Source organism: Jaculus jaculus, chromosome 1 (assembly GCF_020740685.1).
Source record: "Jaculus jaculus isolate mJacJac1 chromosome 1, mJacJac1.mat.Y.cur, whole genome shotgun sequence".
NCBI lineage: Eukaryota > Metazoa > Chordata > Mammalia > Rodentia > Dipodidae > Jaculus > Jaculus jaculus.
This window is the reverse complement of record NC_059102.1, coordinates 15928348-15950789: the sequence shown is the minus strand read 5'-3', so window position 1 is coordinate 15950789 and position 22442 is coordinate 15928348. Positions and strand designations below refer to the sequence as shown.

The 22442-nt window shown below is 41.2% G+C and overlaps 1 protein-coding gene across 3 annotated transcripts in view; it reads right to left on the bottom strand.

Annotated features, from left to right (window-relative positions):
- Rab11fip2 (RAB11 family interacting protein 2) overlaps window positions 1-21661 on the bottom strand; it is a 37286-nt gene extending 15625 nt beyond the window's left edge. Inside the window, exons 1-3 of one of the 3 annotated variants that reach the window (XM_045154170.1) lie at window positions 21002-21661; window positions 15324-15766; window positions 14226-14691 (exon numbers count right to left, since the gene is read on the bottom strand). In XM_045154170.1, the coding sequence (XP_045010105.1) occupies window positions 14226-14691; window positions 15324-15766; window positions 21002-21354 (1262 nt within the window). In that variant the 5' untranslated portion in view covers window positions 21355-21661. The remainder of the gene's footprint in view (window positions 1-14225; window positions 14692-15323; window positions 15767-21001) is intronic. The other 2 variants (XM_045154172.1, XM_004659215.2) reach the window with 2 other exon arrangements.
- Window positions 21662-22442: the final 781 nt, after the last annotated feature.

Genomic DNA, 22442 nt, shown 5'->3' with positions numbered 1-22442 from the left:
AAAAACAGGTTTTCAAAATGCAAATTGATGGACTTCTAATAAAATCTTCCCAACTACTCAGCCAAGTCAGATCCTAAGCCAGACTATATTGCTGTCTGTCTAATCACTGTTAAGATGAATTTTAGATTAAATCCTAAAAATAAATCATATTTCTTTTTTATATTCCATAGGGGTTACATAGTAAGAGTTTCAAAAAAATTCTTTAATAATCCTTTTCCCGAAGCTCTAAATAACAGCCAAAGAGATTTAACCAGTAAACACCATGTTCAGCACATTTCTGCTATGTTTGCTACACACGCAAATAGGGCTGAAGAGATGGGTGAAACTCAGAGTAATTTTTTTTTCTACGTAGAAAAATAAAAAAGCAAAGAACACAGAACCAAGCCAAATTAACGACAGCACAGCATTCAGACACCACTCTCTCTCCTGGGACTGGGCATGAACACTAAACTCTCACGACAAAAGAGAACTAATACTTAAGTGTCTGTGGGGATTAACAGCAATTTCCCTATTAATATTCTCACAGGACATCTTTTATGAGCCCTCAGAGGCAAGACAATTAAAAATCATGGTCAATGACACCAAAGATCATGGACAGCAAATTCAGACCTGCCAGCCTTCTGTCATAATAGCAGAATGCAGGAGAAAAATCTTGAGGATTTAAGATCATTGATGCCATGAAGGCACATTTCATAGACTCTAATAGTCAAGTTTAACTTACCATTTTCTTCTACTGAAGAAAAGTAACAGCAACGTTTGAAAGACAGGCAAACAATTCACAGATGTCACAAATTCCACTCCTTTAAAGCTAAGGCTCTCAAGCTTTTTAAAGTACACCAATACACGAGAAGGGTAACACACCAATAAGCATGAAACTTCTTTGACATCTTGAACTTGAAAAGTATGGTGAAGTTTTGCATTCTACTCCATGAAACTATCCCTCTTGATGTAAAAAGAATCGTTTGTCACTTGCGGAAGCTATGCGGTATTCATCCTTATGCTCTGAGACCATGGTCTGCCTACCATTCTGCCACATGTCATTACTAGCTGTAGCGGACTTGTTGGAATATGGACAAGGGGCAAATCCTTTTTACTTTAGAAGCAAAACAGGGAGATTGGGATAGAGTGATGAGAACAAGGTCAGACCCTTTGCTGAGTGAGCGTCTACAAGGAGTGATGAAGAGCAGGTGCCAAGCCCTCTTGCTAAGTAACCTTACTATCACCAACTGTCTATGAGATCAAGACCAACAACTGCCTTGACCCGTGTGAGCCTATGAGGAGGTTTCAGGACAACCTGGAGGGAGGTGACTCTCCCCCAAGGGGAAGGGAGACACATCAGCATCTCAAGATCCCCTGAAGCAGGTGAGAAATGCCAGAGGGGCCACACCACCCAGGGCCAAGGTACCACGGCTGGCTGGCTGTGGTGGAAACACATCCATGTCTGGGAGAGAAGCCATGGTAGACTCTGGTCCCCAGAAAAGCCTCAGCTGTTCAAGAATAGCCTGCAATAGTGTTGTCCCTACTCCAGCCATCTTCTCAGAGCATTCCAGAAGAGACAGTCTAAGCAACCAGAGTTCTCAGAGGCCCGCCCTTGGGCCTCAGATTTCTCAAGTCTTCGCAGGAGAGCAACAAGGGGCAACCCAGAGTTCCCATCTCCCTCTGTGCCAGGCCAAGAAGCGCAGCCTCAAGCATTGCAGTGATCCTGAGCTGCCTTCAGCAGGCTACAGAAGTCTGCTCGGAATGAAAATAACTGTTCTGTGTCTCCATCCCCACTCCACAAACATGAATATTCTCATTCTTTGTCCCTTAGCTTTCTCTAAATGTTTCTTCATGAAGCAAAGCTATTCAAAACAGGTGAAATGCTGGCTCCTACTAACTTCAAGATTGTAGAAGCTTTGATGTTTCTTCTTTTACATAGTTTCTTATGCCACAGTAGTTTTCCCACTTACTTGAAGGCAAGGAAGTTTTAAAATCAAAACTATGTTATTCTATAGAAGTTTCTGTCTTGACTAAAATCTCACTTGGAATGCAACCTCACTGACACCTTGGAGTTCATGTCTTTTCCTACTCAGCCCAGGTTGTACACAGGAGAGCAATGCTGGTCTTCTGAGCACTCCAGTAAATGTATTTCACCACATTCCTTACACATGGCAAACTCCTCATATCTACTAGGGGACCAGGTATGAGTTCATTATTCTGCACATCTAGTTTCTGGAAAGTTGTCTAACTTCTACCTACCTCTAACCTTTAACATTTTTAGACATGCTGGGTCCCTAAAAGCCCTTTAAAGTATTCATTTTTTTCCCATCTATAAAAGCTCTTTTTTTTTTCACATACTTATCATTTAAGACTATTCATTCTACCCCTACCATGATGCTCAGACTGCCTAAGCCCACCTGTGTGACCTGAAGTTTTGTTGTTGCTGTCTGACACAGGGTCTTAGGCATATAAGCTCAAGCTGGCCTTGAACTCATGATCTCCTATTTCCTCATCCTGAAAGCTGAAATTACATGTGTCCACCACCATGCCATGCCTGGCCTAACCTCTTACTACTTTTGTCTCCAGCAGCACCTACCAACTGCATCACATACTAGGGCAATGACTTGGGTACTTTGTACCCACCTGTGGTACTGAGAGCCAGACTTGACATCAGGTATCCAGAGGATTCTGATACAGGGAAGAAGAGCAACATGTAACTAAGAAAAGGCAAAGTTCCCCTCCTCTATCAAGCCTGAAAAAAGCATGCCACCCCATATACACCATCTACTAGACAGCCCAAGAAAATGACATTTTAAGATCCTACTCATTTGTACAAATGAAAAAGATATAATTCCATAAATAACTTGATGACTATCCAAGCATACTTATACTCAAAATTGTGGTTACATATTTTTTTCTGTTAAGGGAGAAATATTTTCTAAAAGTACAAAATGGCATAACACTGAAACACAATAAATGTTAATTTACATATATCAAAGAACCTTAAGTCCTGAAACTACTATTAGTGTCTGATATTCCATGAAAAACCAAGAAGACAAAGTGCTTTATAAGAAGGGAGAGAGATCAGCCTCAGACCCTAGTAAGGGTCTGCTATGCTACTGTGGAATTCCTAAGGCTAATGTGGGGTCCTTCCCAAGGGACTCTGAAATGATCCCTGTTATAAACACACAGTGTATCCTTCCTACTATGATGGTCTGAACTGCCTTCTTGAAGAAACTCACAGAAGGTATTTTTCAAGTTGAGGACACCTATTTCCTACAGCATTCCAACCAATCCACTAAAGTGATTGGCCAGTGTCACCTGGAAACCGTGTAGTGAGGTCATAGGCATAACCACTGTCTCCAGGAACGCCGTGTCCAGCATCACTCCTCCACTTGAGGTGTCACACATATTTCACCCCTTCTCTACCAGGCTTCCATCCCCACATTACAGAGAAAGGATGAGGCTCCAAAGAGCCAACGAGCAAGGTCCTCCAAGGTCCTCCAGACACTCAAACTGCTGACTCCTTACATACAATACACTCTTCATACCACTCCTATGCTCCTTCAAAATACTCAATTAGTAATTCAGATTTTCATGTTACACGAGGAATCCTGCACTGAAGACATAAATCAAATAAAATTCTGAATCAAAACTTAAATCATGTTCAGTATGACTTTCATTTTTAATAATTTTGGACAACTGATTTCTTTGAAGATGAAAATTTTGTAAGAAACAAACACATCATATGCCTGTGACAAACAAAATATGTGATTCACTTGAGCACCCCATCCCCATACCAGACTCTGTAACAAAGAGTTCATTATACTTAATGCAAGCTGCTGCAGGGCACTCGTTAATTGGCTCCTTGGTAGCCTACAGCAGCAAACATACTTCCTCAGGAACCTACGAGGCAGGGAATGACAGACACAGAATACAACTACCTAAGTCCAGCCAGAAAAGAAACAGTGAAATTGCTTAGACATAATGATATGATCGCGTTTAGCCACAATTTATAAACTAACCCTTCAAAATGTATCCACCCACATTTATTTTTCCAATACAAGAGGATCTCCCTATCTAGCGCAGGCTGGCCCCAAACTCATGGTCTTCCTGCCTCGATCTCCAGAGTGCTGGGATTACAGGTGTGCATCCAACGCCTGGCTCACTAACCACTTTTTAAATAAGTTTTCTTGCTACTTACTAAAACAGAGGCATCTTACAGCTCATTTAAAAACATACAGAGTCCATGTTCAGTGCCCAAGATCAAGCTGAAAGACCTCTCCACTGAAGACATCTCCCAGTTTTCAGGACAATGACCTTCTTCCTCTGTGACCTTTCCATGGCAAACTGCACAGACCTCTGCTGAGCGCACTTTAGTCTGCATGCTGACTGGTCATTTCTTAGGTGAGGGGCTACAACTAGCTTTGTAATCATCCCTGCAAACCTCCACTCTCAGTCTCAGTGAGCTTTACACATGCTTGTTAAACCAGAGAAAAACTGGCAGCTGGAGCTTTAAGAAGACCAAGCTGATTCAAGTAACTGCTATTCAAGGGCATTAGCTCTTTTATCAGAAAGAGTTCTAAACTTGAGTACATAATACACATAGAACATTATTTTACACATAATGTATTTATAGTTATATAATAGTATACACTCTACAGTAATTCAAGGAGGAAGAATTCATCCTTAAAACGTTTAAGGACACATGTCAAATCCTAGATCCTAGTTACAAAGAGATTAGATGCTGATAAGAAAAACAGCTTCATTATCAAATTAACAGCTCAAGTTCAGTCACCAGTAGCTATCTAAAACACACTGGCTACAATGTAACTACCATAGATTAAATACGCAGAAACACCACCTGTATTCAAAAGGCAAAATATTATTGTCATCAATGTAACCCCAGGAACTGTGGTCACAGGGGCCCAGTTGGCAATGTCCTAAGTACAGAAACAGGGCCTTGAAGGGAGGCTGCACTGAGGTCAGGGCCAAGGCTGTAAGAGGTACAGGCTTCCTAGCCTGTAGCAAGCTAACAGGAGCCCAAGAGTGGCAAGATCTGGAAAAACCAAAACCTCTGTTTTGAAGCAGTACTAACTGTGAAACACGCTCAAAGTTGCTGAAATTTGCATTCTTGTGTTTAAAGAAGCCAAAGCTTATTGCAGTGTTAGACAACAAATTTCTAAGAATTGTTACTGTGTTTATACCAACTTGCTAGTCTCATTCTCTAAAAAGAAACCGAAACAGACAAGGTAACACCTCATGAAAAACACAAAAATAAAAACCTGAAATCCCTGAACAAGACTGTGGCCCTAAGTCAGACTCAGACTGAGACCTCACACTCTGTTATAAATAAAGCAGTTTTTCAAGATGCTCTATTTCTGTCAAATTTAAGACCCATCATTTAACAGTTGCATTTATTTTCCTTTGGCATTTACCCACCACTGTCCCACCCAACTAAAAGCAGAATAATGGCAGAAGCACTTCAGAGTGGCTCCCTCACTGCCAAATGCAAGCCCTCAATAAACACAACCCTCCCAACAATTTCCCTGACTCATGTCCTTATCCTTCTCCCCATCTTGTATCCACAGGCACTCCAAGTGGGCCCTAAACTAAGTAATTTGATGTCATCACAGTCCAACTTAAAAAATACAACTGCATGGGATTCCCCAGCACTGACACAATGCTCACGCCTTACCTTGATATAATATTAGCATGGACCTAATATTTACACACCCTGTCCTGTAAGCTCAAAAAGAAGGATATATATGTAATCTGATTTCATTGAAGACAGTAAGTGTTGAGAAAAATACTGAAAATATAATTTGATTATTAGAATTATAATGCAAAAAACATCCTCTTCCCTGAGGGCCTGGAAGAGCCACAAGGAGGCAAGAGACCATGTGAACAGTAAGAAATGCTCAAGGAGGGGAGACTCTTCCTACTCTTTCCTTTAGTGTAAGACATGTTCATAATAAATGCTTACTGAAGGTGGGAGTTTTCTAAACCAAAACTAAAGATAGCAATACTGAAGTTACACACAGGAAATAAACTAGACCACACATTTGCAACTGGGAATATAGATTCTCAAACGTGAAGGTACAGAGAACTGACTAGAGGAACTCAGGCTATGTCAAAACCAAACAGACCCCAAGGAAGTCTCTTCACTGAGTGAAATCCTGGTCAAGACAGCAAGGTTGGTCTAGAATATGCAATTTTAGGCAACAGGCCGTCACTGAAAAACACTCAACAATCAATGTTTAAAATGACTGGGAATCATAAAATTTTTGGGCTTCCAATGTATTTTCCTCAAAATACAGCTCGTGAATGGCCATTGACAAAGATCACTCAAGTACATCTCAGCTTCTCATATTCTTAGTTTTACAAAGGAAGAATTCTCTTCAATTCTTAAACCATAAACCAAAAAGCTTACATATTGATTTATAAAGATTAACATGCTGGGGTCACTTAAATATAATCTTAATACTTTCCTATCAGAGCCCTCCAGAGGACTTACACACTCTATCTTGCATTTGATCACCTCATACCAACCTGTTCTCTTTAACTATCAGACTCGCTATGTGTTATCCTGTGTCCAGTGCCTAAGAGCTCGTTAATTACCTAAACTATATCTCCATAGGTCTTGTTAATTACCCGTCTCCTGTCTCAGAGGACCTTGTTAATAACTTGTACAGTCTCTCTAAAGAGGTCCTAACAACACATTAAAATTAAAGATGCTTTTCTTTTAGCACCTGTCAAGTGCTGTAAATTGAGAAATTTTCACATCAGTTTATTAGCCTACAGTAGTTTTATGGGCTTTTGGGGTTGTTTTCTTCCTTCTCTCTCTTATCTCTTTATCTCAATCTCTTGTCTCAAAGAAAGAAAACTTAGCAAAGTTTGCCTCTTTTGTTACAGAGCTCTTTCTGTTTTCAATTTTGAAGACTATAAATATCACTTTGCATTAGTGAGTTAGCCAAAGGACAGCATGGAGGGTATCTGCAAATTAACCCAATGGGAGATGTGCCAATTAATGAGACCTATTATAATGAGTATTAGGGTGACAAAGGGTAAAAAAGTTTCAGGTAGTCTCTGAGGAGTCACACACAGAAGTTCTAGTTAGTGCTGCGGGAACTAATCACCTCACATCTTCCCCATTCCCAGTCACGGTTACACTGGAAATGTCCCACCAATGAATGCGAAAGGATTCAGGGCTCTAAAAAGCATCTCAAAAGTTTGTGTTTACATCGTAGAAATGAGACTGCAGGTTTTCAGCTCTAGGAGAATAACAGGCAAGTTATCTTCAGACACATATGAACAAAAAAGTAAATATTGTTATTAAAATAAACCTCATTCATTGCAAGATTTATGATGCCAAGGACAGCTTTAAACTCATTCAAGGAAAAAATGTCAGTATGGGACATAACTGAGGCTTTAACTATGAACAGGGTCTTTTTCTTTAGACCATTTGCTTGCTATACTATTTTCAAATAAAAATGGAACCCTACATTAACAAGTCCATTCTTATGGACTTATTACACAACTTCACAGTATTAATGGCTGTTTACTTATAAGCCTATGGTGATTTTTTTATTTTATGAAAATTAAAAACTTACTTAAATACATACTGAGTAACTAATTTTTTGTAGTGTCTAAAAAGGAATGGCACAATCACAGAAGGAAATGAATAGTTAAGGAGGGAAAAAAAGAGGGAGGAACAGGGATAAACCTGATCTCTAAAGCAAAAGATGTACTTTTGTCGGAACATGCTGGTGTACACACCTTTAATCCCAGCACTCCGGAAGCAGAGGTAGGAGAATAGCTGTGAGTTTGAGGCCATCATGTGACTACAGTGAATTCTACACCCTACCTCAAAAATAAAATAAAATAAAATAAACCCTGTACTGTAATGCAAAATCAGAAACTCTTAGGGACAAATATAACTTCTACATTTTAGATACAATTGTCATACTTTCCTCAAAAATATTTGGCCTAATTTCATCAGCTAAGAAGGGTCAGGCTCTTGGATGACAAATACAATAAAAAGTATAGATGTTAAGAAAATCAAAACTTCCAAGAACGCGATGGTAGGTTCACAGTAAGTCACTCAAGAGCAAGGCAGAATACACTGCTGGTCCTCTCAGCTATAGTGAGCTGGGAAGTGTGAAGAAAGGTATGCTCTGCTCTTGACACAGACCCATGATCACTAGACAAAACCAAAGTGCCCCATTAGCTCTTTCTCTCTGGTTACTGCACTAGCTCATCACACAAAGGCTTATATTACTGATGGTTGTAAAAGTTCAGAGCCCCAGGCCTGGGGACACAGGTCTCTAATCCCAGCTAATCCAGAGGCTGAGGCAGGAGGATCACAAGCTAAAGGCTAGCCTAGTCTACAGAGTGTGTTCAAGGTCAGTGTCAGCAATTTAGCAAGACCCTTTCTCAAAATCAAAAGTGAGAAGAGCAATGGGCTTGTCCCCTATGAGCAATTTTCTCCATATGAATTAACTAGGTGGAGGTCTGAATTTTTTCAGGGATACTATATAGCACCTTAGAAAAGCATACACAAGGTTTCTTTTCATTGTGTGTGGCCAGCCTGGGTATATAAGCAAGACACTGCCTCCACAGGTCACATGTTCGCTGACACCCTCTTTAACTCCACAGCACAAACTGCCACACATGGCTGAGGGTGGCTGTGCTCCACTTACAGAGAGAGGCAGCTAGCCAGATGTGGCCCAAGAGCCCTGCCCAGTCCAGGTGTGTTAGAAGAGCCAATGTGGGCGATGGACAGCACTGCATAAAAGGCTCTGTCGGGAAGGGCTGCCAAGCTGTCTGCCCACCGCAACACAGCATCATCACCTGCACAGTGCACACTAGAGAACCACACAGCTAAGTCATAAAAATGAAAGTTAAAAAAAAAAAAAACCCTCTCTCATGACCTTTTAAGTAAGTTCATGGTTTTGTGTTTGACATTCACAGCTGTCCTGGGCCATGGGTTAGGCATGTCTCTGGCACTAAATTATGTCCCACTGCAGAAGAAGAAAGAACAAAAAGCAGCCAGGGTAGTGACATCAGGTGTAATTTCAGTACTTGGGAGGCTGAGGCAGAAGGAGCTCAAATCAGCCCATCCTAGAATCCAGTGAGACCCTGTCCTTAAAACAATACTGATTTGGTGAACACATCTATCCATTTCTACTTTTAAAATTACTTATAATTTGTTAAAAAATATTTATTGTAAATGAATTCTTTTTAAATGTTATAAAAACATACAGGCATATTTGTTTTTAGAATAATGATATTCTGATACAAAAAAGAGAACTCTTCCCAAACTATGGGCAAAACCACACAACAAATGAATGGGGAAGTCTGCTGACAAATCCTAACTGTTGTTACTGATGGTACTAACCTCCTATGATTGTTTGTTGTTGTTGTTTTGGATTTTGTTTTGTTTTTTTTCAAGGTAGGGTCTTGCTCTAGCCCAGGCTGACCTGGAATTCACTATGTAGTCTCAGGGTGGCCTCTAACTCACCGTGATCCTCCTACCTCTGCCTCCCGAGTGCTGGGATTAAAGGTGTGCGCCACCACACCTGGCTCTTCTTGTGATTTTTATAGTGAAAAGCAAGAGTAGCAGCAACCTTGAAACACAATACCAAAAATAAGCTGACATTTTCTTCCAAACAAGAATTCCAGCTCATGAGAAGGGGAGACCTGCAGATGCCAGTGTTAGGTAACACCCAGGTTTTTAGACAAAAGCTATGATGCCAGCCAGGGCAATGTGCTGCTATATACTAACTCAATCCTTCTGGAGACAGCCAAACCCCACTGCTTAATTGGTTGTAGTGGGTGTGGGACATAAATACTCTGGCCAAGGGGACCTATCTCTCTACTCCAGGCCTGGCACATAAAAATATGCCACCTGGGGCTGGAGAAATGGCTTAGTGGTTAAGCACTTGCTTGTGAAACCTAAGGACCCCGGTTCGAGGCCCAATTCCCCAGGACCCACGTTAGCCAGATGCACAAGGGGGCGCACACGTCTAGAGTTCATTTGCAGCGGTTGGAAGCTGTGGTGTGCACATTCTCTCTATCTGCCTCTTTCTCTCTCTGTCTGTTGCTCTCAAATAAATAAGTAAAAATAAAACAAAAAGTTAAAAAAAAATGCCACCTTTGGTTATCTCCTCTCTTCTGCTGCCAGGACCAGGGAGGCCAAGGAACAAATGGTGGCAGTAACCAAGTCACAAGCCTGGCTCCCAAGACCATGGAGCTGTGTGACCGCAGGAAGCACAGCACCCACTCTTCACCTCCCTTCCTCCATGAAGTACCTTCTGAGATCTGCAGTTCTTTATTACAGTTGTAAGCTACCCTAGTCGACCTCTTACACCAGCAATGTTTTTAATGTTAGAAAATATTAAATTTTAATGATCATTTAAAACCTCATTAATTTTCAGTACTGAGTACTGAACTCAGGGCTTTGCACACATTAGGCAGGTGTTCTACCATTGAGCCACATACCCACCTGTAAAAAAAAATTTTTTTTCAATTTTGATACAGGGTCCTACTAAGTTGCATAGGCTGGCCATGAACTTTTAATCTTCAACCTTCCTACTGGTTTGTGCCACCACACCTGGCTACTCTTACAGAGTTTAAACAATTTTCATGGAAAGTACATACATCTGTCTTCCAGGAGAAAGGTCTTCACAGCTCACAGTGGGCTAGGAGCAGGAGACAGGCAGAATAAAAGTAACATTTAGGACACTGATCTGTCTAACATGTACTATATGACATGCACTGCCTTTGAGCCTCCTGCTGGAGATTAAAGGCAAAAGAATGCCGGCAAGGCAGGCCCCACCTCAAGTACTTAAGCTACTAGAGAACAATGGGATGTTCCTATGGGATGTTAAGACCATGCCAGAAAAAGCTGCAGCTCAGGAACTTACTACTTTCCCACAGCAGAGGGGGGAAAGGTTTCAAAGCAGTGCACACTAGGAGGAAGGCCAGGGAAGTAGTTACCTCAGAAAAAAGGGTTCAAAGTGCCTGCTCTGTTGAAGCCACCCCAGCATAAGCCTCCCAACTGACTTCTGCCAATTCCCACAGATAGAGGAGCAATTCCAAGATGAGGAATAAGATGTTACATACACAAAAACAAAATAGTCCAACTTCTACAAAACAGTGTTCCTTAATACAATTAAGATGAGGAACAGGCATAAGAAAGATCTTCCAGGATGTTTTAATCACATACTTTTTTCCCTTGGACTAGAGTAACAAAAATGTACTTCCTGAGTTCCTACGATCACAGGTGTACCAGCACCCACCAAAACAAGATGTAATTCACGGCTCCAGACTTAGATACGTATTCTCACAAACACTGGTCACAGCGATCTATAAAAGAGGTTTATTTAACATACTGGAAAAATAATTCCTACCCCACTTCTTAGTACTGACAGTCCACAGCTTCAAAAGCATCGCCTGGTGCTAATATGAGCTCTTGTAAATGTCCCACACAACTGAGGGATGAATTTGGGGGTGGGGGACAAGAATATCAAATACTTGTGTAAAAACAACACTATCTTAGTAGTATCCTCCCAAGCCTACCTGAGAAACTGTTGGCTGAAAATATAAACTCTTTCATATCTCTATTAATATTCAGATCTTTGTACACCATTAATGAGAGCTCCCTTGACTGCAAATGATTTTTGAGGTTGACCACAAAGATGGCCTGTGACACAAGACAGCAGCTTTCCAAGAATGGACAGCCTGTACCTCACAAAGTCTCAAGAACTATTGTCACACACTCACAATCATATCATACATAATACAGCTCTAATTTTGATAGAAAGAGCATGAATACTGAAATAGCCCAAAATAAAACCTCACTCTACCCAAAGGCTACATTCCATGAAAACCCATGACAGGGCACATACACAGCCAAACTACAGGATGATTAAAGACTGAAGACTACTTTAAAATTACATAAACCCCTCAGCCTCTCTCTACGTTATCTTAGATAGTTATTTTCAACAATCTTCTGCCCAAAGAAGAAAGTAAAGAGGGAGAGGGCAAATACATTCCTATCTACACTAGCTGCTTAGGGTTTGATGAAATGTCTAGGGAACAATGGATGAACACCAACACAGTACAGATGAGCAGATCAAGACTAGGGACTCAGCAATGAAATACTGATACCATACAATGACAAAAACTCATTTCTCTGAAGTTGTCTGTTAAAAAGCTGAATAGCAGTACCTAAAAATCACAGAAAATACCTACTTAACCCTCTATGCCTGGGAAGGTCCCAGGTCCCAGGAGAGAAGCCACTACTGTTTGACTAAGTGGGTACACTACCACAGACTAACCCTGCTCTCACCTGTGGTCAGAGAGGGCTCTTCTCGTAGTTGATGGTGACTACTGAGGAGACTCAAGTTTGTCAAAGTGCTGTAAGAGTACTCAGCGCAAAACAGCCATCTCTATCACTCCCCTCAAGGTTCAGGGAACAAGGCAGAAGAGGTGATGAGAAGAATGAAAGTGGCAGAGGATGGAGAGAAGTCTCTGAAATGTTGTCTTCTGGACATGAAGTGGCCACTGTATTCATAACCTCACAGTGACGGTCATTACCTGCATAACATCGGCCCCATCAACATTCCAAAAAAGAACAAAAGACATCAAAGCAGAAGAGGGATGAATTGGAAAGAAGAGGGGTTCTGTAGAAGGGGATGGGGAGGCATAGATAAGACACAGTAACAGGAGGGGATTATGAACAAAGCACATAACATACATACATGAATTTTGTCAACAATTTTTCAAATCACAGCAAATACCTATTTAATGATTTTAAAAAGTAAAAGAAATGCACACTTCCCTTCACAAATGCTGGGCACAAGTTTCTTAGCCCATCACTGACAACAAGCACGCAAGAGGTGAGAGAGCCAAGCCCGCAAACCTGGCACTGGTGTCCTATGTGCTGCTTGTGAGGGCGCCAAACAAAGTACTGAGTGCGGACAAAATGGAACAGCAGTCACCTCGCCTGTACCCAAACCGTGAGACCCACACTGCTTCAGATTCCATTTTTCCAGATTTCAGAATATGATTTGTATAAACTTTACATGCTAGGTATTTCTAATCCAAAAATCTAAATTTTGAAAAGTTCCAAAATTTGAAACTCAAAAGAGTTGCATCTGAAATGAAAACATTAATATTTACACTAGTATTCTTACAGAAAAGTATCAGGTTTCTGATTAAGCATGTTCAACCTCTAGCAGACACCATATGACTCCTTACTTGGGGCCTGGCGGTATCTATGTACTTCGTGTATTATCGATCCTTATGGAATACTCCAATTAGGGATCATCTCCTTTGCTTCAAAGACGTAGATGCTGGGGTTTGTATAGATTCACATTACCAAATCAATCCCATTCACTACTTTCACTGTATATTATGACAGGAGGAAAAACTTCCATCACATGGCAAACATTCTACCACAATCCTCCATAATTAGTTAAAATTTTATGAAGTTCACCCAAGTCTTTTCTTCAGGCTCCTTAATCAGCTCCACCACCAGTTAGTTCGGTTAAAATTCACAACTGTAGAAAGATGCATATAGTTCCAACTTTGACTAAAGGTATAAGTACCAGAACACCCATAACTGAAGAAATCAGTCATAAAATGTCTAATCATTACCATAATATTATTCCTATAAGTCATCATAAAAGTCCCTTTGGTATACAGTGCTCACAAGGGTCGCTGAATAAACTGAGTAAACCTTCAAAAATAAAAACTATTTCTATTTAGCCATTTGATAAGCACAGTTAACATCTATTATGAAACCATTAATACTTCAGCCAGTATTTGCTAAATAACACTTGGCTGTTCCTATCTTATAATGCTATCCAGATAGCTCATGAATTAATCCCTGAAAACACCTAGAAAAACATGCCTGGCTTGAATCATTACCATGGGTTATGCATTCTAACCAGTTCTCATCAAAAACCTTGCTGCTGTCCCCAAAAGCTGTGGTGAGTTTCTGGTCCCCACAAGTGGGAATAGACCAGGGTAGAGAACAGAGAACCTTTTGTCCTTCCAAGGTAAAATTTTCAGTTCAAGTATGTATGTAACATTGCTTGACTCTATAATGAATTAAGAAGTATAATCTTTTCAAGTAAAAATGGAATTTGAAATATTTGTGCATTAAAAAGTAATATTTGCTATTTTCAAGTATAAATTTTTCCCAAATGGCACAAGTGTCTCCACAAGAAGCTTACCTTGAAGATGGCATTATAGTGGGAGCCCTGAATTTAGTTGTAAACGGATTGGTTGACTCATAATCAAAATAGTCCTGACGGCTTTCACTAAATGCATTAGGTGATTTCAAGTCACTGGGACTATCAGATCCCCCATTGTTAAGTCTGTCAGATCTTCTGCTATTCTTTCCAGTCACTCTTTCAAATAGGCTCACTTTTTCCCTTTTTTCTCTTTTATTTTCTTTCCTTACTTCAATTGACTTTGAAAATAAATTCATGCTGCTGTCCCATGATTCACTGCTTTCTTCAAATGGATTTTTTTTCCTTGGCAGTGTTGCAAATTTTTGGGGTAATGAAGCAGTCACATTTGCAAATGGGTCATTCTGTCTTCCAAAAGAGGGTTCACCTTCATCCACAATCCTGTCAGGCTGGTTCATTTTGGAAGTATCAAAGCTTAATGTTCTTCTGTGTGGAGACTTGAGACTTCCTACAAACAATTTTATCATTACTATGTGATTGGTGACACATGCCATCCCCCTATTTGACACGTTCTGTGTCCATACTCTGTTTTTAGAATGACAGCAATTAGCTAAGGGTATTAACCTTCCAAGCAGGCAAGGAAAACAGCCTTCCAGCAGTAAGGTACAGCACTCTGAAGCATTAAGGCTAAAAATAAACCAGCATATGCAAGATAATGAGTAAATGACCCGGCTCAGAAACACATATAAAACAGTACAACGTCAAAACCAGAGGATCTGCTGGCATGATAATGTGGGAATTCTATAATCTTCCACTGTTAGAATTAAGCTTACTTTGTTCTGAACACAGAACTTTTTTGCAGGGACACTAGAAGGAAAGGGTATATCACTTATGCTCCAGGCTTCTACGACAGGGGGATGGCAGTGAAGAAAGGTGGTAGGCCATGTGGGTTCACTTCACCGTCACCAGAGGTGTAAACACAGGCAGACTGCCTATACTCAGTGTCTCAATCTGGGGCCCAGGGGGTGTTCAGTCACACTTAATGAACAGATACTTTCTAACTTAAAAGAAGGTAATCTATACAAACTAAGAGGGCCACCAAGGCAGCTGAAGATAAGGTGGAAACGAGGTACCACTTACCACTTTCACGAACGGCTCCAAAAGGATCTATCTGGCGACTGAGAAGATGTGTCTGACCAATGGCCCCAGACTTCAGTTTCTCAGAAGATATGTGCGGCCCAGTCAAGTCAGACATTGAATGCGCAGACGAGAGTCGCTGAGGACCCAAAAGAAAAGGCTTTTTTGGTTTGGACTTCATCTGCATCTCACCACTTGAAAATTCAGTATTGGCATCGGGCACGTGAGTACTTGGAATGATTGCAGAAGATGTATCCGAAAAGGTCCCGTCGTTTTTTCTACCTTTCATCTTATCTTTGAACTTTGCAAAAGGAGATCGCGCTTTGTCCTTCATGGATAAGTCAAACATGCTTGCGGTCATGTTGTTCCTCATAAATTGGATACTGACCTTGATCTCACCTCTGCTTTTGACTCTTTTTCCTTGTTTGGATTCTAATCTAAACCACCTTAAAGAGAAGAAAAACATATTGTAACACAATGAAGATGGCAAGTTCTGCTCCAGACAAACAGCTTTTAATGTAAAGCCACAACACGGGAAGACAAGCAAGCTAAGTACCCCAGGAGAAGCTCTCTGGTGTCACTCACTGCCTACAGACTAGTCAGTTTCTGTGATGTGACCTCTGCAGGAGGCACAGATCATTGGAGAGTAGGAAAATATTTTAGATATAACTTGAAAATCATTTTGAAAATATTTTAGATATAACTTGAAAATCATTCATAATCAAAACTTCTAATCAGCAGTAGCTAATGTGTTTCCATAATTGGATAATTGTTAGTAATGGCCTAGAGACATTTTTTAACATTCAAAAATATTGGGGTAAAAACTTTGAAAGAATTTGTCATTTATAAAATTATTTCGGAGTACCCTAAAATGACTAATAATGGTGATCATTATTTTATGGTCTCACATTGGTACCTAACCATGATACCATGTCTAACAATGGTGATCACCAAAATATTACTTAAATTAAAGTATATAAAAGAATTCTGTTAATGGAGACCACTTCATAGTTCGCTAATCATTAAAACTGCAAATGTCATTTAATATCAGTAATAGAAAGAATCTAAGCCTTTTCTGAATATGTAAAATGAGTAAAATGTTAAGAAGTAACAAACTATTCTGTGCCTTTTCAAAGAAATTAAGTTCAAAATGCTTTCAGTTTGACTCTGCTCCATTCACTATGGCTACCGTCGTGACACTGAGTAACAAGTCCTTCATAAATGTAGCCAAGTCACTTCACTGCATCAAAACACCAATTTTAAGTGATACTCAGGAGAAGTGTGGTTTACTTGGATTTTGTTTACAGTATTTTTTATCCATGAGAAATTCTCCAGTCATTGGTAATAAGTGGCTATTCTACTGGGCGAACAGCCAAAACACTGCAAAGATCAACTCTGGAAAAGTGTTTCTTCGATGTTTTCACATTACTTAGCAATGAAGCATGATCTCCATTCCTGAAGGCAAGCTATAATTTAAATAGAACTCAAGCAGAGTGCAACAAATTCTCGTAGCTACAAAGCAATCTGATACAATTAGTTCTTCTCACTGTTATCAACAAGATATGGCAAGAGATGACTCAACTTATTCGACATCAAGTAGATGTCTGGCATACAGAAAGGACAGAGGACTGGCAGTGTATGTGTGTGTGTCTATAGATCGAAACATGTGTATATCTATATCTATATATATATTGGGGAAAGGATATGAGATTTCAAGGGACTGCTTTCTCAACTTGAACGGGCATGATTCAATGAACTGAGGCTGTGCAGGTATCAGGACAAGTAGTTCCTTAGGACAGAATATTCTATAACAGAAAGCATTAATCTGAGACCCTAATGTAAAAACAAAAAATCTTTTACATAAAGTAAATGGAGAAAGCTGTGGAAACAGTAGGAATAAGAAAGAACAGCAATGAAGTGTGGGCTAGAGAATCTTGACCAACACAAAAGGGACCTCTCAGAATGCCTGGAAAAGAAGCATGGCTAGACACCTAATCATAAAGGCACGGTTCTAGAAACCAGAGCCATTTTCAATGGGGAGGAAAGATAAAAGTTTTTGATATCACAGAGATACTTTCTACTTGTGGTGATACAGAAAACAGGTAACCACCCCTTGCAAGTAATGTACCCCTAAACAAGCAAAAGCTTACATGTGGGATTTTCATGTGTATAACAAGGCAAACCTGTGAACATATAGCAATCACTTCCAAAATGACAGGGATGATGTGGTCAAAACTGAAGAATTTCAGAAGCAAGAGCAAATAAAATCATCTGTTTTAACGTCCTGACTTCAGACATGAGGAAACTGAGGCACAGAGTACAGCATCCTATTTCCCAATGTCAGACTGAAGTTATCAGGAGAACATGTAGGACTGATAAGTATTATCCACAGGAAAATATGCGGTCCTCCTCACTTGCTGGAGCCCATGTGTTAATAAGGGCACCACATGGTGACCATCCGTTACAGAACGCTGTATTTCATTGGGAGACATGCCAGCCGAAGCGGGGAACTTTATAATGCTGTAGTACACACTCTCTGAAGACAGTATGCCTTGCACTAAATAAGTGACCACTCATTTTTCATTTCTAGAACCATGTTCTTAACCTCACCAAGCTACAACTCTGTGCATTTGTGTTTTTTATTGTTTTGATTTTAGTTGGGAATTCTAATACCTAAGCAAGCTTTAAAGAATAAGCAATGCATGTGAACATCAGATTGTAAATATAGCAGATTTCCCATCTTGCTCCCCGCACCCCCCCAAAAAAATGAACTCTAACAAACACACTAATTTAAAAGGTGGGGCTTACAAGTAACTTTAGCTGCTTTGTTTTGAAACTGACAGAAAAGAGGGAAGTCTTAATGAGACCTTGAAGAATCCTTCCTGAAATAGGGTTTGTTTTCCCAGGCTTCAAAGAGATAAAGTGAAGACATGGCATTTAGGGCTTACTGGATTAATGCTGATTCTTTTTCACCTCTGGAGTGCTAGATTTAAACAGTCTATGGCCTCTGTTCAATTTTCAGTGGGCACAGGTCCATGTTCAAAAACCACCACACATGTGGGAACGATTCCCAAGCAATGCAATTCCAAGGTGCTGTGTGGTCAGAAATGGGACAAGACTGGCGGTAAGGGGGCCAGAGGCCAGGAGGCAGGTACACAGCAAAGACTCCGACAAAAAGTCCTAAAATCTGAGTATGTGTGAGTCATTCCTAAATCTAGGAACCCTGATTGTTATTACTTTTCATGAGCATTGAAAAAAAAAAAAAAAATCGCCACCACCTACTTCAGTTGTTAAAAAAAAATTATCAATGGATATTACATAATAGTATCAATGATTTTCCCATTCTATTATTAAACACTGTATAATTTCCTTCAATCTCATGCCAGAACCAACCCAGACATCTATTAAAGTGGAGGACATATAGAAGTTCTCTTTCCACTCAGAGTCTGGCTCATATTCTTTACCCCTTCTTAAAAGAAAGAAAAAAATTTCAAAGTACAAAAACAAGTAAAAATAATTGTTTAAGTATGACACTTTTTTGCCTTCCATAACAAAACTGGAAGATGTAAATATGTGTCATTTTCAGTGTCAGAAAGTAAAAAGTGTCACACCCAGTAGTTTCGTGGGACGTCTAAGTCAGCTGTTAGCCTTCATCACTCATTCCAGTCTTCTGAAAAGCACTTGGGAATATGCTGACAAGGTTTAGCAATGTGCAGAATATTAAATACCTTTCTTTACTGCACTGGTGGCTCAAGTCTCTTACTGTGCCACATGGACAGCTGTGCTGGAAAAGGAAGCTATTAAATATATTAAAAATCTAGAAATATTACCAATAAAGATACCTCATCAAATGGGTAGTCCCCACTTAGTCACAAAAAGAAAATGTGAAGGGTTTAATAACATATGAAAATCCCTTTGTATGCAATAACATCACAAGCCTCGTCGATAAAATTTCAAAGCATTTCCCCTCCAAAAGTTCTAATCAATTTTATATAAAGACTGCGATATTAGACTATTGTTAATGGCCAAATTCATTGTAACTGTGACGCTGCCAAAGACGGAAAATTTAAAAGGGTATTTCGACCTCAGAATCTTTGGGCTCACACTTGGACCTACTTAAATTTGGAAAATTGATGTCTCAGAGGCCTGCAGCATATCAGTAACTAGTAAGACTGCCAGAAGTACAATAAGAAATTTGAAGTTGCAATATAATTAAAGGTGTATTCAAGACTTTACATAACACAGACTAAGTTGCCCCAAACTGACAGTGTGGAACAAATTATTTGATTATCATTCAGTTTTTCATGTTAACTTTTATGAGGAACACTTTAGAGCAAGTGAGTGCCATCTCTTGTGTATCAGAAATTTCGTTTTTAAAACTCACCAATAAATGTGCACGTACTTTAAAAAAAAAGGGGGGGTCTCCTATTTTAAAATTATTTTGATCACCTCAATTAGTTTAAATATTTACCATTTTTATCTTCTTGTAATCCTATTATTTCTTAGCTCTATCCTTTTACTCTACATATACTAAATCTTCAGATGATTCAAAAAAAAAACTTCGATTCAGAGAAGTCAGCTGGCATACAGTTACAGAATAAAAGCAACAGACTGATGTATAAGAAATTAACACGAACTTAAATTATCATTGTAAAAAACAGTTTTCTAAAGGGCATATAAATTTCAGTTAGAACTGTAAGAGATGCCACAGCTCTTTGGAAAGCAAGTCCTCTTATAAGGTCTACCCATTCTTCTCCCATAAATTCCAGTGATCTTAATGTTGTCGAAGAATAGGAAAAATGAAGGTTAAAGAGAAGGTTGAGTAAATCTACCTTGAAACCGTGCTAATTTTTTTTTTCAAATAAGGACATAACATCCTAGTGTTAATTTGCATTATGAGCTCTTAAATTAAATACAACTCAAGCTTGAAAGTCATACTTGAAAAGCCATGTTTTCATTGAAGGAAGTCGTTAAATCACTTCATCACAAGAATTTAATCAGTGTTTCCAATCTTACAGCAGTTAATATAGTCTAAACATACTAACTCTGCAGAACTAATTCTTTGGTAAACAATGGCTCCACTGTATTGCAAATTCAAAGGAAAATGTTAGGGAGTTCAAGACTCAAGATGTTGGTGCATACCTTCAAAACTTTTTTCTTCTTTAAACAGCTTTTTACTCTATCATGATGTACTGACCCTGAAAAATGGTGGAGCCAAAATAAAGACCAACCGTGTTTATAATGCTGAAAACACCGAGTTTTAAATTTGGGAATTTATGTTTTGACAGTCACAGAATTCAACATAAACAGAAACATTATGTTGGCATGTTTCACCTTCTGACTTTCCATTTCATTGAAAATTGTCATGTTAGTGGAAGAACATAACTTATAGCTATATTGGTTTTAGAGAATCATCACTGGGCTGCAGACCTCTTATAAAAAGTACTAATTTTCTTAAAATCCAGTGTAAAATATTCCATTATTTAACAGATGTTTACCTCAAACTGAAAGGAGCAAATAATGGAGCATCAATCAATCACTCAACAAAATGTTTCATCACAAGGGCTATTTTTACCTCAGCCATGCAGGAGAGCTTAAAACTGGATATTTCAATTCAAACACCAATGCCTCAAGTACACAATTTTCAAGCGCAAAATTCAAAATAAAATTACATAACTTACTCGGTTTTCCTTCTTTGTTTGTCCTCAAAGATGTCATTGAGATTGATTGCCACCTGCCCTAAAAACTTATCCAGCCCCACCAGGGACCTGTGCATAACTATGAGGAAAAGAATGTATTTCTCAGGGTTCCCCTGCATGAGCAACCCAGGCAGCTCAAAGGAGGCCTCTTCCTTCCAGACTGGATCGAGGGTTTTCTCGGCCACAGAGGTGGAGTACTTTTCCTTGCCCAGCTGAATTATGGTGTATGTGTCATTGGTGCCACTTTTGCCTTTCGGCTTCAGATCTTTGGCTTGGAGCACTGTGACCTGCACGTGGGTTGGAAACCACTTTTGGGCTTGTTCGGACAGCATCATCCTGTCCTTTTTTGTTGTTGTTGTCGTTTGGGGGTTTTTTGTTTGTTTGTTTGTTTGTTTCTCTGCACCCAGTTCACCAAAGCAGGCAGCGCCCGTCCCGCAGGGAGAGCCCAAGTCCCTTAAATCACTGCATCCTAAAGGACGTGTCACCACCGAGCCAGGCCGACTCGGAGCTGCCTCACTTCCCTCGGTGACATCCAGATCTGGCCTCACGGGGGACAGCCCGGGGACACGGCCGCTCGGGGGGTCCCTGTCGTCGGGAGCAGCACCGGAGCCCACATCACCTGGCCGCGCCGTCCAGGCCTCCGCGCGGACCCCCGTGCGCCTCGAGTGTCCGCCGCCCGGCCGCGGGGACGAGCCGGGGCGGCTCCGGGGCCTGCGGGCGCGCAGGGGGAGGCCCGGCCAGCCGGCGCCGCCGCGGGCTGCGGAGGACGGAGGACGGCCCCACCCGCCTCTCCACGCCCGGCCTCCCTCCTTCCGCGAGCCTCCGCCCGCCCCGCTGGGTCCTCGGGCCCGGCCCGGCTCCTCCTCCTCCGACCCCGGTAATACGAACCGCCGGCGGCGGCTCGAGCGGCCTCGCTCCCTGTCGCCAACCTCTCCCGCCTCCTCCTCCTCCCGCGCCCCGTCGCCTCGGCTCCTCCTCCCGGAAGGTGGTGCGGGACCCCGGGCGAGGGGACGCGTCCTCCCCCACCCCCGGCGGCGGCCGCCGACGGGACGCTAAGGGGACCCGAGCCGCGGGGCGGTGGGCGCGCGGGACTCCTAGCGCCGGGCGGGTGGCGGCGGCGGCGGCCGCCGCGGCACTTCCGGGTTGGCCGGCTCCATGTTGGGCTCGGTTACGCGAGGGGCGGGGCCTGCGGGGTCAGGGGTCAGCACCTCCCTGGTTGCCCAGGCGACGGGCCCGCGCGGCTTGCGGCGCTCAGTGGCTGCGGCGTCCCGGCGTCGCGGTGGATGATGGAGCTCTGCGGCCTAGCCTGGCCCGGGCCCTGCGGATGTGCGGAGACCCCCGCCGCAGACATGACGGTTCCCAGGCCCTGCAGGACGCCTGAAGTAGGGAGGGACCCGGTTTCCACGTGGGAGACAGGGAACCT